This window comes from Aethalodelphis obliquidens, unplaced genomic scaffold (assembly GCF_003676395.1).
Source record: "Aethalodelphis obliquidens isolate GAN/ISIS:26980383/991018 unplaced genomic scaffold, ASM367639v1 scaffold78, whole genome shotgun sequence".
Lineage (NCBI taxonomy): Eukaryota > Metazoa > Chordata > Mammalia > Artiodactyla > Delphinidae > Aethalodelphis > Aethalodelphis obliquidens.
In genome coordinates this window covers 3,878,797-3,897,305 of record NW_020838022.1, presented here as the reverse complement: position 1 = coordinate 3,897,305, position 18,509 = coordinate 3,878,797, and the positions used below count along the sequence as shown (strand labels likewise).

The following is an 18,509-nucleotide window of genomic DNA, read 5'->3' as shown; positions in this document are numbered from 1 at the left end:
TTGGTTTTTGCAATGCTATGATATCTGCCACAATTCGTTCTTTTGCTGCTGGCCGCTTCCATGCTAGTACTGCCTAATATTATTCGACAAACTCTCTTTTCTCCTTACGCTATGTATTCCTCAACTCTTCTCGTGGCATCAACCACCACCTACATGTGGTAACTCCCGCATTTTATCTCTAGCTCACATCTCTTCCTCAAGCTCTAGGTTCATATTTTCAAACATCTATGTCAAGCTGTACTCAGGTATCTTTTTTTTTCCCCCCAATCTGTAGTTTTTCCTTTATTCTCCATCTTGGTTAATAGCTCACCATCAACTCAACTGCCAAAGGTAAAATTCTCACTCTCCCTCAGGGACCCTAATAACCACTGCTGTGCACATTTTAAAAAATGTCTACCTGAGGATACTTTATTTCCATCTGTGCAGTAAATGGCAACTATACATGTTCAACCATACATGGTGTTCCTACTCTCCCTCCAAATCCAGTCAGCCACCAAATCCTCACGATCCTACCTCTGAAATGCCTCGCAAATCCCTCTCCATTCAGCCATTGCCACTGAAAATGTTCTAAGGCAGCCCTTAGTCAGCCCTCACCAAGATAATTTTCAATAATCTCCTAACAGATTTTTCTACTTGCCCATATCAGTAGCCTCTACTTCCTTTTCTTATTTTTGCTTCCTCCCTAAGGTCTTTGTCCAATCTTATTTTCTCTTTGTTAACAAACTGCATACAGTATTTCAGTAGCAGAAGTGCCACGGTTTTATGTAAGGGAAGCTTTCCCTTTGGTGACCCTCTCTTCCTGATGAAGCAAGATATTTCATTTAGCTTTTTGGTCTTGTGTTGTTGAAGTCACTAAGACAGACAATATCCTGAGAGAGTCTGAGTACTATATATATATTTTTTTACTTTTATTTATTTATTTTTTTTGCGGTACGCGGGCCTCTCACTGCTGTGGCCTCTCTCATTGCGGAGCACAGGCTGCGGACGCGCGGGCTCAGTGGCCATGGCTCACGGGCCCAGCCGCTCCGCAGCACGTGGGATCCTCCCAGACCGGGGCACGAACCCGCGTCCCCTGCATCGGCAGGCGGACTCTCAACCACTGAGCCACCAGGGAAGCCCAATATTTTTAAAAAGATGATAATAAATGGAGTACCCACTGAGGATAGTGATCAATGTGTTGATGGGACCCCAAACCACAATCAGTAAGAAGTAATGAGAAGAACTGGGTAATTTATCCTGGAGAAGATTCTGATTCTTTCCTGGAGCAGACTAATTTGGGTATTTCTTCCTCTACGAACTCTAGGATTATCAATCAGACATCTCTCCTCCTTAAAGAAAACCTCGTTTCTTTTCCTTAATAGGAAACACTTACTTAAGGTTTCCCTTCCTTAATAGGAAATGCATACAAAGTGGTCCACATTTTGCTGTATATTGGCCTGCCCACCAAAGAAAGGCAGCCCATCCATCTACAATGCTGATTCCCCTGGAAAGCCTTCCTTAGAAACGAGCTCACGTTGACATTTACCATCTGCTAGAATAACGGTCAACTTGAATGGTAGGCTATGAGTTTTTGACATCAATTCCCTACACGTAATACTGCATGCCCCAATTTTCTTGAGTGGGAGCACGTGACATACTGCCTAACTTACATGCCATTTTCTCATTTTAACTTACATATTATTTGCAAACTGTTTTAAAAAATTTACTGTTGCCAGATTTTTAAAAAATCAACCTTTCTCATCAGGGCACCGCAATGGTGACCACACAGCTCAGTGAAATTCTGGATGCTTCACCAGTAATGATTTCCTACGCCATCCGGTATTTACCTTCTCAAAAGTATGCCCTGTATATTCCATTTCCTTCCCATACCTGCATAGTAGTTGCAGAAAGCAGTCATTTATTTTATGAAAAACCTACCTTTGCATCTGGTCCTGATGAGGTAGTCTGTTGATCTAAATGAGGTTAATTAAAATCCTTTGTTACTAAATTATCTTAATGCACAAATCTGAAAGACAAATCCCCTTTCCTATCGTTTATAATAATGGCCATGTATTAATAAAGTGACAGATGTCATGAAGTTTGCAATAAACTCAAATCTTGCATTTGTAAAAAGAATAAAACCCCTGCATTTATTAAACAACAAGACAGTTGAAATGGCCTGATAGGAATGCTGATCGTGATCAGGATTTGAAGATTACGCTTCCAGTCTTTCATTGTGGAATCTGAAATGCACTACCCAGTTTACCAAATGAATAGGCCCTTTGGTCTCACTCTTCTCCCGCCCCTCTTTCCCATCTTGGTCTCTGAAAAACAGAGTTATGACATGGTTTCACCAGGTCTGAGAGTCTTTCTACATACCTGGCTTTGAAATAAATTTAAGGAACAGGCCAGGGCAAGAGTGTTTAAAGGTAACCACTTCTGCAGTTTGAGGAATAGATTTCTCTAGTCATGGTAACAGCCTACTTCAAGGCTATCTAGAAGGAAGTTTGAGAAGCAATTTTCTCCATTTTTAACATCTTATCCTTTTCTTAGACTATATGAAGTTCAAAACAAAGATTAAAAAATATTCATATATTAAGTAGTCTCCTGTACTCTGTATCTAGATCTACTGCTAAGAATAAAATCCTAACCCTGGTACTGTACCATTTCTGCCTATGTTTAAGTGTAAAAATTTTAAAAGTTTAATGTGGCCCCAGGTTCCTAGCTGAACTGTTGCCTACATTGTTTATAAATTTCTTGGAAAAAGTTTCATTTTGTACTCTGTACATTATAAACTTTTAAGAAAAGGCAAGCAGGAATTTGCAAGGAGAGATTGAACTGTGCTTGATGGAAAAACAGAATTTAAAGTAGAGACAGCAAATGTGACCTAACTGAACTGAATATAAGATACAGAAACACTTCTAAAACTGTTCTTTATGTCCTAGAGTTGATTTGAGGATGAGGTTTCATTAATTTCTTTAGGAGTAAACATGGATAAATATATGTTGAACTGAGTTATAGAAATGGCTTTGCTTCCCACAGCTGCAAAGCACTACAGCAAGACAGACCACTATATCATATGCTACACAAAATAACAACCCATATGCCAATGTATGCAAAAATGTGTAGTGAATCTTTGAATTTTATACCCAAAATGCTAGCTTCAAATGATTAATTAGTAATAGATATAATTTTCACTGGAAATTAATGTCTTTTCAAAGATATTTCCATCCAGACCACTCTTCCTCAAATCACACAAATCTGCAATGATAACACATATGCAGCCTATTTCACTTCGTATCAGGTGAAAACTAGAATAATCAAAACATGAACACAGTGACAGGCTTACCGAGGTGTACAGGTATCCCTCGCTGTTCATTGCCAAATACAGCTTGGTCTGAACTCCTTGAATAGCCACCACTCGAAGACCCACAGGGATGAGATTAAACAGAGCTGCAACCAAACAGAATGTGAAAACAAGGTTAGGATTTCGAATTCCATAGCTTTTCAATGTTTCCAGCAGCACTGTCTGGTCTTCCAAAAGTAATGTGTGCTTGGTAGGAATATTCATATATATACATATATATATATACATATATATATATATGTGTGTATATGTATATATATATATAAAACTCCAGATAGATAGGGCCTCTTCTACCTTTCAGTATTTTTTTTTTTCTTTTTTTTGCGGTACGCAGGCCTCTCACTGTTGTGGCCTCTCCCGTTGCGGAGCACAGGCTCTGGACGCACAGGCTCAGTGGCCATGGCTGACAGGCCCAGCCACTCCGCAGCATGTGGGATCTTCCCGGACCGGGGCACGAACCCGTGTCCCGCGCATCGGCAGGCGGACTCTCAACCACTGCGCCACCAGGGAAGCCCCCTTTCAGTATTCTTGATTCATGGTTGCAGTCATACAACGGGGACTATAGCTACATATTTTTAAACACCCCGGAGAAAATGGAAGACAATTCCATGGTTTGTATAGTGTTGGAGGTGGGAAATCTTGATGCTTCTGTAAAGATCCAGTTCCAGGAATTGGTCTACATATTAAATAGCTTTATTTTCAACCAGCCAAGGTTTTAAACTGCTCCCTTAGACAACTGCTGAAATTCAGACACAGATATGATCTATCAGCTGGGGAGAGATTCCTAGAATCTTAGAAAAGACACTAGTCCAACTCCTTCACCTAAATTATCTGTATTATTTCCGACGCAAGCACAAAAAAAGAGTTCCAGGCCTTGAAAAAAAAGGAGTCTTACGTTCCCACAGTAGTATTTCTTAAAGAACATTTTCTAAGATTGGGTTGAGATAGGTTGTCTTTTAGTCTCTGGGAGCAAAGGTTATAGGAATAAAAACAATGAACTTGAGAGGTTTATTTATTTCATTTTTTTTTCCTAAATAGTTGTAAGTGGGCAGCTGGCTGGTGCCCAGGAGGCCTTCATTTCTCCATTTGAAGGTTTGATTGCGTGAAACTTACACCCCGGCTCTCCTCACAATCACACACCACTCACTGGATGAAACCAGTGGGCGTCTTCCCCCTACCAGCTGTCTACTCCCTCCTACACCAGGAATAAAAATAAAACAGTACATTTTTAAAACGTAGTGCTTGCCACACACATCTTTTGAAAATAGCCTGTGCACCTTTCTCTCAAGAGTCCTAGACCAATGTTGACGATTTTTGCCTTGGTGTGTAAGTTTATGGAGGATGATAAATTGGTCTGCTATCATTCCTGTGAACGAGAACGTAAAGCAGTCACCCCGTGGGTAAGAATAGTTTCTCTCAGATCTCTTATCTTGGTGTATGTATATTCTACTACAGTAGGTGGGGTTACAGAGTTGAGAAATATTAATGAAGAACTCAATATTCCTTGGTGAGCCTACAATGTCCCTTTCCCTTAAAGTCAGCGTGTCACCAGAGAGGAGCTAGGACATTGTACGGTTCAAAATACAAGTGTTCCTACCACACGCCACTGATGGCATTTCATTCAATACTCATCATATTTGAAGCTGTGCCCTTCTGCTATGTGAGGTGAAGGAAAGTAATTGCACAGACTGCGAGCCAGGATCTAATGCTATATTTGACCATGCAGTGCCCAGGAATGAAGTCTGATCTCATTGAGCATGTCACGTATACGTTCTATCTCTTTCTGTTGATGGTACCTTGCTCACGGCAGGTGCTCAACACACATTTGTGGACTGCTAGCAATCTGCATGGTGAAACCATGAGAATATTACATTTTTGGAATGTAATAGATCACAATCCCATTATATAAAAGCTCATAGTTTTAAATTCTGATATCTAAAAAACTAAATGAAACCAAACAAAAACCTCCATATGGGTTTGGCTTAAAAGCCAAACCACTAGACAACTAGAACACCAGTGTATGTCTGAATCCTAGTTTAGTCAAACTAATAGATGATAACAGATGATAGATGACAGGTAATAAAGGGCGCTCAGAATTGTTTCTAGAACTTCAATTTTTACAATATTCTGAACCTTCTTAGTTCTCTGAATGCAGGTGGTAACCAGCAAAAAACAGAGAAAGAGAGAGAGAGAAATATTTGATTTTCACCGTGTGCCCCAACTCCTCTCTGATGTGGGTTTTAATGGGCAATAAAATGCTTAAGTCCCAAACATCAGATAGCAGTAGGAGGAAGAGAAGCAAAGAACATCCGTAACCCATGCCCGGCATTATGTATTCCTGAATAATGGTATGAACTCTATAGCGGCCATGGATTTTTCACTACGTACCATAAATTTCTGTGAAGCCTGATTCAGAAACAAAAAATACCACTCTAAAATAAAAAATTGAAGAGAGCAGCAAAAGTGGAGAGTGACGGGTGATACCAGTCCAATCTTTTTTCTTTCGACATTCAAGATAGATCATAAAACAGGTTTGTTTCAAGTCTGTCTAAAGGGACAGTATTTCCAGATAAAAATGCAAAGAAATTACATCAAGGGTGAGCTTGCACAGGTTCAATATTCTCCAATATGCCTTTGCTTCTCTAAGTCTGGAGTACTTCATGGACTTAAGATATTATTTTGATTAGGATGAAAACATGCTGAACATGAAAACAATTGATTTTATTTGTGTATCTAAAACACATTCATTAAACACCTAATATCTTTTTTCCATTTCTGCCAAAATTTTGAAGATTTTAATAAATAAAAGGGCCTTCGTTTCTTGTTTTCTGTTGTGTCTACGTAAAAACAAACTCCTTCTACCTCGAAGGGACCATTTTTCTCAGAGATGTGCACACAGTTGGCACTCAGTGTTTGCCAAATACAAAAGCGAGGCCATCCTTTTTTATCAGTTGGGTTAAGATCAATTTCTCAAAGGGAGTAATTTAAAAAGTATATATTAATGTAGATTGGAAAGAGCTGACCCATTGAACTGGTAACACTACTGGAGTTTTGAAAGGAAAGCTGCCTATTCTAACATCGCCCTCATTGAGCCCATGGCAGATATAATAAAACCACTCCCTTGAAATGTCTATCATCTTTTCCTTTTCAGGGGGCAATAGATAATTTACAATGGTTGACTTGCTCATGATGAGAGTTTATCGGACTAACATTTATCATTGTACTAAAGCTACCTAAGGTCAGCTTGAATGCATAACATCAAACATATGTTTTCAGAAACAGATGTATCTGGGTAAACGTGAACTGATTTGTTTTACCATGATCTGGCTTACCGTGTCAGAATTAAAGTATCATAAAATCAACCACGTTGAATTAAGCGAGAAAAAAATGAAAAATCCTAAAAATTAATAAAAATATAAACATAATACCAGGAATGCATATTAAGGAAACAGTATTAAAATGAAAAAGTGATAGCTGGGAAAACAAACTTGTATTTTTGTTCCACTCATTTAAAATAATTAATTAAATAATGAATGCCAAGAAAATTACTTGGCTTGGGGAAAAAAAGAAGCCATCTGCATGGCTAAACTTCCATTTTAATGATGATCATTTTAATGATCACTTTAACCATTAAACATTCTTGTTTCATGATGACTTACACCCTACAGTGTACTTAAGTGGGAAGAAACGCTAGCTCTCTGGCCCCTGGTTATACTTGGCAGCATGGGTAGAGTGAAGCCCCACAGACCTGCTATTTATTTTGAGATACTTTTCATCTGTATGCTTCATGTGATGGTAATACCATCAGCTGACTCACCTCTCATTATTTCATTGTGTCTGAAGACAGATTCTGTCTCTTTAAAGGCCTGACAATATCATTAGTATACAGAAATGCCATGCATATCAGTCAGTTATAAGACAACTGAAAGGCACAAGCTATGCATATGCAAGAATTGAAAAGTAAAACCCACTACCTGATTCCACAGTTAAGAAATGGAGCCTTGATTTACATACATATGTGTGTGTGTGTCTGTGTGTCTGTATCTATGTGTGTGTAACATCCTAAAATGACTACATACACAGTGTGATCTTGATGCGTGTGCCATATTGCTGTTTATAAACAAATGAATTGTCTGAGTTTTTTTTTTTTCCCTTTTCAGGAAACGCATGTGAACACTGGACCCAAAATAAGTTTTTCACTGATTTCCATCTGCAAAAAAAGTTAAAAGTAGATGGGGGAAAACCTGACCGGGTGGGGTTCATTCGCAGCTGATCGTGAACTTCCAATAATGCCCAACGAATCTGTTTTGCTGAGGCACTTTGGAAAACGGAGCAGCTTACATCCCCTAATTTCTTTCCCAAACACCGATTTAAACATACAATTTATGGGAATGTTTTATTACTGGTCATAATGGACTCATGTCTGTTATAGGAGTGCAGTAAAACCCTCTAGTTACCCTTGACTCATTTTTTTCAAATAGAAGAAAGAGTATGCATGAAAGAACATCTAGCATACTCATTGTAGAACTTCAGTACCACAACAGTAACACTGCATTTTGCAAAACAGTGCCAAAAAACTAGTAAACCATTTAAGTATAGAACTTTTTCACCCTAGGTACCAACAGAGCTTTCTTTAAGGGTAATTAAAGGTGACTTCCTCTTGAGGTCTTGCATTGGCCATCAATCAGCCCAGGAAGCTTTCTTAAAGGATGTGAAACTCTTTTAACACTCAACATTGGAACCCTTGTCTATGGCTTTGTTGTCTCTAGCCCCACGTCTCTGAAAATGCTGCAGAGGACTTGTTAGCATTCAGATGGGCTTTCCTTGGCAATGGGACTATTTCTGGGAAAATAACAAAGCCTGAGGGAAATGCAATATAAATTAGGGAAAATCGGGAAGGAGTGGTGAGAGCTAGGTGGCTTAGCCTCATGGAACATTGAATAGGTCTGCAGCAACCTGCTAATTGCAAAACCCCACCAATTATTACCATTGAAGAGGGCGTTACTATTTGTGAGTTTATGTTTTGATGACTCCAAATAAATAAAGCATATGTAACAAAAGGTTATATAATATCTTGGAATCACTATCCTTCAGTAATTGGAAATAAAATTGACTTTCTTTTTGATGTGTTTCTCTTTTAGGTTCACCATGATGGTCTCCAATTCGGTCCTAAGACCACGGATAAAAATAAAGCACTCAAAGAAATGTCTTTACCCACCTGTGGAGGTATCTCAGTGTTAAAATCCCAATTAGTCTGAGAGTTATCAGTGTCTGTGGAGGTGGGGGGAGCAGAAGTGAAAGCTTGTAATGATGAATTCTCCTGACATGAAACCTCTCCTCTCTCTTGGGATGAGACCGGTTCTTAAGAGTAGAGATAACCGTGCTATTTCAGGATCAGTGTGTGGGTGAGTAAATTTTCTGTGGGAAAAAAGTAATAAAATCCAAAGGACAGCCATAAATCTATCCAGATTACCATGGAGATGACATTTGGATTGTTCTTTAGAATGGTGTCAACATTATTTGCTACAGTTCACTATTCTAGATATTTTCATGTTCCCCTTCCTTTAGGTTAACCTGCTGAAACAGGATTATATAGTGTTGACTCTATTTTGGATTTGCTTTGGGATTTAGCAAGGGTTGTTAATTTAAAAAAAAAAAGAAAGAAAACACAATGTCAACAACATGCTGGGATATACTATTATTTATTTTGCAGTCACTTACTGTAAGTGCTGTCCTCATCTTTCGTGCCATCAATGGTTCCATCTGCCTGCAGCTGCAAGTGGTAACCTTGTCGGCTGTATAGTTTGGTAACTATACCCTTAAGCTGAGGCTCTGCAAGGAGAAGGATGGTTTGGATCAATTGATAAGTTGTACATATATAGTTGAAAAGACTCAGATTTCAGAACTCTAATTTTATTTAAAAATTTTAGTGGAAAAGGTCAGATGACACTTTTAAAGAGTCCCCTGAAAGAAAGAAAACAAACCAACAAACTCCAAGCTTCAGAACCAATCTCCGAACTGAAGAAACATTTGATTTCTACCTGGTAACACTGGTAAAGCCCTAAAGCTACTGACAGCAGAGACAGTTTCTGATAGCGTGTCCTTTGGCTTACAGAGTGGCACTCCATCTCATTGAGCATTCGAAATGGGTTGGCAAACGGCATATTCTGCCTTTTAACAACGTGCTACTTCTTATGTGGAAGGAAAAGGAGAAATACTAAGATGATTTAGAGTGGGTTTACCAAGCAGGGACCAAAAACACACTAGCAAAGATTTCCCTCAGAAATACCACAATTAGAATAAAGAACTCCCTCCATTCTAAGAAGGTTGAAAACGCATAAATAACCCGGAACCCCATCAAAGGACTTCTATTTAGAAAATTGAGCCGCGATACAAAAAAAGGGGGAGGGGAGAATAAAACAACCATTATCATACCCTATCGTATTAATTATCCTTAGGGAAAATGGGTGCAAAGGGCAGGGGTTTTGTTGGTGGGGAGGAAAGAAAATTAGTTCATATTTATTTTCAAATTTCGTTATCAAATATAATTATCCAAAATATTCTCAAAATGATTTTCAATTATGAATCACCATAGATTAATGAAGTGCCTCATTTATCAATAACAGCCATGTTATCCAGAATTTGCTTTTATTGAATACAGACACCTGCACTGAAATGATATTTACGTGATTATTCAGGCCACATAATCATGCTTTGCCACCGCTTAAACCTGTTTAAAAACAAGCCTAATTTACAGCTAATGCCTTAAAAACTTCGAGCGAGCAGAAAATGTGTGTCTGCATTTCTATTCCAGGATGTGTAGAACACACAAATAGCGAAATAACAGATTGTTGAATAAGTCTGAAATTCTGTGATATTTATCTAGTAAAAGGAAGGAAACAGCTTAAAGGATACATTTGGTTGAGAATAGCCAAATAAGCTGCCTCTACGCCTGAAGGTCTACCTTGACGCAACCCGACACCTCTAGCTGTGTGAATTTCCCCTGGCACCGGAATACCGCGCTACTCTTCTCACTGAACAGGCTCAAAAGGACCCACGATCTGGCTCTGAGTTTAAACTCTCTTGAATCCTGCATTTTAGTAGCAAGTAACCACAGTTTGACTAGTCTCAACCAGATCACTAAGCTCTTTGCCACAGGTTCTAGGAATCCACCCCCTTCTCTCCAGCAAATATTTCAAAGCTGCACCACAAGTCTGTCCCGATAAGCTTAAAAGTGATCAAAGAAACAGAATGCCTAGATAGCGGAAGCCCACGGCCCTTGGGGGTGGAAGCTGGAGGGGAAGGGTCAGAGCTTCGGAGGTGAAGGCAAGGGAGGGATTCCCCGGGTTTCCTGGGGTGTGGGGTGGGCAGGGGTCTGCCCAGCTCCGCGCCTGCAATTAACACGCCACTCACGCGATAGCCACGTCTGGGTCACGCCTGCCCAGAGCCCACGGGCTTGCACACATGTGGCCTGTCTGAAGCTGACTGCGCGCCCGCTGGGCAGGGTATGCCCCCAGGCTCTGCGCCTGTCCCACGGCAGTTGCAATGCAGCAAGCCTGTTACTGTTACGAAGGAGGCGAGAAAGCGATCGCTTCCCACGCACGCACACCGGCTAGGTGGCCACATCCGCACTAGATGGGCCGCCGACAAACTCACCTCCGCTTCCATCCACGCCCCCCAGCCCCCTCCACACCCGTAAAGTACGGGGGGGCGAAAAAGCCAGCCAAGAGCCCCTTCCAACCTGGTCTCCTTCTGCGCCTCTTCTTGGAGCCGAAGAGTTTGACCCGGGAAAAGACGTTTAACTTGTTCTTGTCGCAGCTGGTCTTGCCTTTGCTGGGGCTGCTGACACACTTGCAGGCGTTCGATTTCTCACGCTCCCGGGCTTGTCGCTTCTGCCGGATGAGCGAGCTGGCGATAGCCGCCGCCATGGCCACGACGCCCACCACCACCACTTCTTTCCGGGCCCCTCTCCGGGTTCGCCTCCTCCCCCCGCTCCTCCGCCGCTCGTCCGCTCGGTCTCGCGCCTCCGCCGCCTTCGTCTCCGGAGCCGGCGCTCGCCCGGGCTGCTCCGCGCTCGGGCTTCAGCCGAGGAGGGGGCTCAGCATGCCGGCCGAGCTCCTCCGGCGGTGGTCCGGATCCCGCGCGGGCTGCCGGCTGCCTGGGTCCGAGCCGACGCCACAGCCCCGGGCCGGGATCGCGGGCGAGACTGCCAGGCGGAGGCAGAGCTGCGCGAGTGCGTGCGCTCGGCCCCTGCGCCCCGAGGACACTGTGCGAGTCCAAGTGGCTCGGGTCGGAGTTTGGCGGCACCCACCGCCCGGTGCCGCGCGGCGGGGGCCGGAGGAGGGAGGCAGGCGGAGGGAGGGAGCGCGGGCGGGAGAGAGGCCGGGAGCGCGGGCGGCAGCAGGGAGGGGGGGATGGAGGAAGCGCGCGGGGGAGCGCGCCCTCGCCCTGGCCCCTCCGAGCCTCCGACTAGTCCTTGCAACTTCTTGGCCTGCCGATCGGGAAAAGTTGGCCTGTGCCAGCTTTCCGACGGGGCTCAAACAGGTAATGGCCTTGCATCTTCGCTGCCGCCGCTGCCGCCGCTACCGCCGCTGCTGCTCTGGGCGCGGCACAGACTCAGTATAGGAATTCCGTCGCCGCAGGCACCCTCCGGAAGAGCGCGACGGCCTCCCGCGGCCCCCTCCCCCGGCGGCCCCTCCCTCCCGGAGCCCAGCCCGCTGGCTCCCTGCCGCGGGCCGCCCACCCGCCCCACCCCCCAAGTCCCCGGCGGGCCGCTCGGGCTAACACCTGTAGGGGCTCAATCTCCCAAACCCTTCTCCCCTCCTCTTTCCCGAAGGAGCTTAGGGAGGAAACAGTGATGGAGGAGGCACTGGGATGAGGCAGTTGGGTTGGAGGAGCCGGGGGTTGCTTGGCGATGGGGGCGGCGGAGCGGGATGTTCCGTTAGTGTGTGACTCTTAGCTGGCCAGGTTACGCCCGGGCTGGAGCCCCCGCCCCAGGCTCAGACTCACAACACCCACTCCCCTCCAAACACACACTCGCTGAGGTTTTTCGCATGGCGACACTTGTAGCCATTGAGGAAGGAGGCCGGGGCTCGCAGACTGCTTTAGCCCCCGCGGCCGCGGCAGCAGCAGTAGCAGCGGCAGCAGCAGCAGAAGGCACTGCAGAGCTGCGCCCGCACGCCACGCTGCCACCCGGTGCTTTTTGCTGACTTTTCATTTCAGGCCAATTTGTGCGGCCCGAACCCCGTTTTTCCCCTCCACAAAACAGAATGCGCCCCCTCATCATTCTGTTCGGCTTTGGGATCCAAACAAAGAGCTCGGGTGGTGTACCACAAGCAGTATCTGGGAAATGCAGGGCTGAGCCTCTTTAAGCTCTGGCGCGTCTCCAACACCCTAACTTTCCCCACCCCCTCAAGCTCAGGCAGCCTGCCTCCCTTCAATTCAGGAATCAAGTCTGGCTTGTTGCTCACTTCGCTCAGTTCACAAGTTCTGTCCCTTCCCTGTTCTATATTTTAATCTGGAGAAGAAAGAAGGAATTTTGAGGTCAAATGTAACAAAAAGAATAGTCCGTCCACATCTCTCCCTTCAAACAGACATGATGGTTTTACTATGTTAACTTGATTTCTGATGCCAGAAAGGAAGCCCCCCAATAGTAAGTCTGCTCCAACGTGGAGCTACCACTATGCTGTTTACTGGACCTCCACCCCTTTGCAGATCTTTTCAGAATTGATACAGATGCAAAACCAAATGCCTAGACTCTGGTCCTTTCCTGAGCTCTTTAGCCTGAACCTCGACTAAGAAACTGAAATCTTTCAGGCTTCTTAGCCCATCAGAGTTGAATCACTTGAACCTTCTGTAAATTCCATTGCTCCACCTTTGGAGCTGCTGCCACCTCCCTTCCACCTTTCTCCAACCTTGAAGTGTCTCTTGCCCTGTCAGAAGCACGATTATGTGTCTGCTAAAGTGGGCGGGGGTGAAAGTGCAGGGACTGAAATGGATAGATACAGGAGAATGATGCCGAATGGTCTGAAATCCCCTGCAGGTTAGTCTACTGCTCCTTTGTGCTTTGCACTTTCCCAAAAGAAAAGGAAGGACAAGGTAGGAGAGTTTTAGCACCTCAAGCCCATCGAAGTATCTTCAGACCTGAATTCACAGGGGAAAAACCCTGGTCTGCTCCCACAGAACTCTGAACACCTTAAAAATGGGGACTGGGGCTTGGTCACCACTATATTCCCATCTCCTGGCACAGTTCCTGTCACATGATTTATGCTCAATAAAAGTTTATTGAAAATAATTGACAAATGACTGATCGATACTGATTCTGAAGGGTAGGAAGATGTTCCCTGGCTCAGAGTGTATGTGATTTGAATTCCAAGTACCACGAAGGGAAATAATCTCACCAAAAGAGGGGTCAAAAGGAGCTCTGACCAGGACCAAATATTTGGGGTGTGGGACGGACAGTTATGAGATTCCTACTCACTGGCCATGTTTTTACCTTCTGCTGAGTACCAACTCCAAGGGCCTTTTTTTTTTTCTTTCTTTCCTCTTGCTGCTCTCTTGGGACCTTGAACCAAAGCAGGCATGACAAAGCTAAAGAAAGACAGAGTTCTGATTCAGGCAAGGGAGAGAACTTGGGAAGAATGAGGGAATGATACTGAGAAAATGAGGAGGGCTTTCCCGGGCTCTTTCCTCCGCTTCTCCACCGGGAGAGCACTCATTGTTTGCTTGTCCAAATGCCATTCACAAGGTATTTTCAGGTGGGTATTTGAGGTAGACAGGCACGAAGAAGACTTCAGGAATATATAATGAAGAGGAGGGGCACGTCACTACAAAGTCACAAACACAAACATGTAAATACGCCAGCTCTGTCACTAACCCCTACCCACCACCTCAGGCTTTTTTTTAAAAAATACATTAGAGAATTAAACTCTATGCCATGAGCATGGAACCACTGGGTCAAAGCTGATAACCAAATGATTCTATGGGTGTTTATAGATATCTTTCTTGCTCTAACGTCTCTTGAAAAGTGAGAGGTATGGGGGAACCAGACTCTGTGTCCCATGTCCCTGTCAGCCCATAAAATGTACTTCTGCCTATTTATATCCCCCCTTTATTCTTTCAACTCCATGGACAGGAAAACGAATGACGTGTGATGGGTGAGACTGGAGATAGGGGCAGCTAACTCTCTGTGGTGTGTCTGCCTACAGACCACATGTGTTCTCCTGTCTCCTTCAGTGAGAGAACTCACAGAGGTCTATCACTGGAGAGGGATCATGGTGGGCAGGGGGTGGCGGGGAGGGACTGAATGAAAGCCATTTTGACTTTGGGTCCAAACTGTATTGTACAATCACGTTAACCACTAATGAAGCAGATATTTTCATCCTTTCCTAACTCTCGTGTGTATTTCTCAGGTGCTCTCAGAGAAGAGTGTGAATGTAACTCTGAAACGCTCAAAGCAGATCTGTGCTAAAACCCCATTCATCTTTTTTATTTCTAAGAGATTTTTTTTTGATGTGGACAATTTTTTAAAGTCTTTATTGAATTTGTTACAATACTGCTTCTGTTTTATGGCCGCGAGGCATGTGGGATCCTAGCTCCCTGATCAGGGATTGAACCTGCACCCCCTGCATTGGAAGGCAAAGTCTTAACCACTGGACCACCAGGGAAGTCCCAAAACCCCATTCATCTTGGGAAGGCAATAATGAAAGAAAGACTCGCAGGCCACCCTAGAGAAGCATATTTTGCCTTTCCTTTCTGTCTTACTGCCACCCCAGGCCAGCAGCATGACATTTCAGTGGGAGGATGAATAAAGAACATTCCTTTGACACTTCCAAAGTGTCTTTTGCTCCTGTCTTGCTCTGCTCCTACCAGTTCCCCCTGCGCCCTTGTTAGGGAACTTCCTGGATCTCCTGCAGATCCAGAGTTTCAATTCTCCCTGCTTAACTCCAAGGCTCCCAACTCCTCTATGCTAGGCGGGCCTACTCGCCGCAGCTCCTCGCAGACCTTTGCTCCCCACTGCCCTAACCACCAAGCTCTCTCCTCCATCAGATTCAGGAAGAAAGCATCCTTGGCTCCTTTCTCCAAGTCAACTCACAGAGAGTTCTAGCCTGGGAGACAGGAGGCATACCTTTGAATCCTGTCTCTACCACTAACTGGCTGTGTGACCTTGGACATGTCGTATCTCCTGTTGGCGCTTCATCTTTCCCACCTTTATTTATTTTTTTTAAATATTTATTTATTGATTTGGCTGGGTCAGATCTTAGTTGCGGCATGTGGGATCTCTTAGTTGCAGCATGCAGGCTCTTAGTTGTGGCATGTGGGATCTTGTCCCCGACCAGGGATCGAACGACCCCTGCATTGGGAGCATGGGGTCTTAACCACTGGCCCACCAGGGAAGTCCAAGTTTTCCCATCTTTAAAATCATCCTTGAGACTTGATGAATGGCTTTCAAATCGTATCCTGCAGAGCCCTAAGAGTACACAGATGTAAGTTCCCTCACCCGTGTTTCAACCATAGCACTTCTTTCCTCTCTTTTATATATTGGGACTCATTGTGTGATTTCTTATGAAAAAGATAAAAATAAAAAGATTCCACTACTAAAAACAAAACATTTGAAGACCTCTGGATGAGAGGTTCTGGAAAGTCTTTTGGGCCCTGGGAGCCTATGATTTTTCTGCCTGTTCCTCCTACCTCTTCACCTTGCCCTCCCCACTTGCCCTCTGCCCTTTCTCTTCCCATCCCATCAGAATATAAACTCCACATGGGATCCCCAAGGAAAATACGAGTCTCCTCGGCTCCATTCTTCACGGGTTCACTTGAGAAGCAGGCTTTGGCATTCTTTTCAGGGAGAGTTATGTGAGCTATCAGGGCAGAGAATGCGATTGTTGTCTGCCAATCTCTCTTGGCAGGCCTTGGCGGAGCTGGAAAGAAGCTGGGGGGACCTGCTCTCAAGAGGCATCTCCAGGAGAGAGGCAGAAACCCAAACAGATGTGACTGTGATGAGTAAAAACGAGAGAATTCAGACAGCCTCATCAGGAGCAGCCTCAGTACTTTCTGAGCAAGAAGGAACTGGCTGTCTTTCTGAAAAGATTTCAAACACCCTTCCTCCATGAAGTGAAGATAAACATACTCAGAGCCACTTGCCAGTTGGCTCTCCAACTTCACTGACAGTCCATCAAAACATCTCAGTGACCAGCTAGTTACCAGGTCAAGGACTGATGATGAGCTCAAAGGGAGGGAAGGGGGGCAGGTTCAAGTGCACCATGGTCAAGCAGCACTGGGATCCAGCTGGTAACTGAGTAGGGCAGCAGAGGGGGTATTGAAGAGGCTGGGCAGCAAGTACCACCTTTTGTCGTCTATTTAATTATGTCCAAAAGCTGAGAGAAACGACTGGATAGAAATACAAATGAGGAGATTAGAGAAACGCCATTAGCAAAGGCTCCGGCCACTTAACTCCAACCAGGAAGAAAAATGAAATTTAAGGAAATCTCGTCAATGTCACACTGGAATTCTGGAGACAGAAGGAATGACTACTGTATTCTGTAACATAACCTGACAAATGTATTAGCTGGCAAAGAGTCTCTCCTAGTCAGATCATTTAGGGGAATTATGCTTCAGAAACAAAGATCTCCAGAATCAATTTTTTTAGCAATTGATTGGCTCTCTCCTGATTTGCATTCGGAATGAAAAGCCAGGGAACCCTAGGCTTGCACTGCTCTAGAATAGTGGGGTTGGTCTTCATTATGTCCCCTTTCTGAGATCATTCTCTAAATACTTAAGCTATAGAATGTACTGAAGCCACCTCTGGTTTATATTTAAATCAAATAAATAAATAAATAGATAGATAAATAAATAAATAAAATCAATTGGGAACACACTAATTAATTCTGATCCTTAAGAGGAAAAATCCTATAACCCATATAAAAATTTCATTGTGCAGTCATAATTTATGAACATTAAAACCATAAAGCACCCTGATGCTATTAATCATATCTATGAATTCAGCTCCTTGCCATTTTAATTAGCCATAGCAGCTGCAACATCAAGAGTTCAAGGTCCCTGATTACCTGCTTGGTCACTTTAATCAAGAAAACCTGGAGAGGACATGGAAGCAACCTAAGTGTCCATCATTGGATGAATGGATAAAGAAGAAGTGGCACACATATACAGTGGAATATTACTCAGCCATAAAAAGAAACGAAATTGAGTTATTTGTAGTGAGGTGGATGGACCTAGAGTCTGTCATACAGAGTGAGGTAAGTCAGAAAGAGAGAGACAAATACCGTATGCTAACACATATATATGGAATCTAAGAAAAAAAAGTGTTCTGAAGAACCTAGGGGCAGGACAGGAATAAAGACGCAGACGTAGAGAATGGACTTTAGGACATGGGAAGGGGGAAGGGTAAGCTGGGACGAAGTGAGAGAGTGGCATGGATATATATACACTACCAAGTGTAAAATAGATAGCTAGTGGGAAGCAGCCGCATAGCACAGGGAGATCAGCTGGGTGCTTTGTGACCACCTAGGGGGGTGGGATAGGGAGGGTGGGAGGGAGATGCAAGAGTGAGGAGATATGGGGATATATGTATACGTATAGCTGATTCACTGTGTTATAAAGCAGAGACTAACACACCATTGTAAAGCAATTATACTGCAATAAAGATGTTTAAAAAAAAAAGAAAGAAAAAGAAAACCTGGAGAAAAACATCGGATTGCTGGGGTGGAAGTTTCTCCCTTGATCATTCGGAGAGAGGAAGGATCACAAGAAAATGAGCTTAAGCTTCAAGATGTGGGGATTGAAGTTTTGTACAAGGAAAACATTCTTTTCAGCAGGGGTTGTCAAATACCATAGCTGATTGCTGATTTTCCTATAGAAGCTTTTGTGACTACAACAGAAACCTTATCTACCTTGGTGGATATGTGGACTCAAGGCTCTCGTTCTGTCATTAAAACTACACTACTATTCACATACCCGTGACCTGCAACCAAGGAGGGGTCACAAGGAAAAGGGTAGCAACACCATTACTGAGAAAGCGTAAGGTCCTGTCTGATGGGGCATGGAGATAACTAGTGCCTTTGCCTTTGGAAGATCATATTGGGTGAACCTGGAACATGTGGGTCAAGGCAGTCGCACCCATTTTCTAAAGTTTCTCTCATTTAAC

At 43.8% G+C, this 18,509-nt stretch overlaps 1 protein-coding gene across 2 annotated transcripts in view; it reads right to left on the bottom strand.

The window, feature by feature from the left end:
* Positions 1 to 18,509, bottom strand: part of FGF13 (fibroblast growth factor 13) — a 526,861-nt gene that overhangs the window by 55,820 nt on the left and 452,532 nt on the right. The window contains exons 1-3 of one of the 2 annotated variants that reach the window (XM_027092421.1): positions 11,088 to 11,958; positions 9,068 to 9,178; positions 3,329 to 3,432 (exon numbers count right to left, since the gene is read on the bottom strand). In XM_027092421.1, the coding sequence (XP_026948222.1) occupies positions 3,329 to 3,432; positions 9,068 to 9,178; positions 11,088 to 11,274 (402 nt within the window). In that variant the 5' untranslated portion in view covers positions 11,275 to 11,958. Of the gene's footprint in view, positions 1 to 3,328; positions 3,433 to 9,067; positions 9,179 to 11,087; positions 11,959 to 18,509 lie in introns of those variants that run through there. The other variant, XM_027092419.1, reaches the window with a different exon arrangement.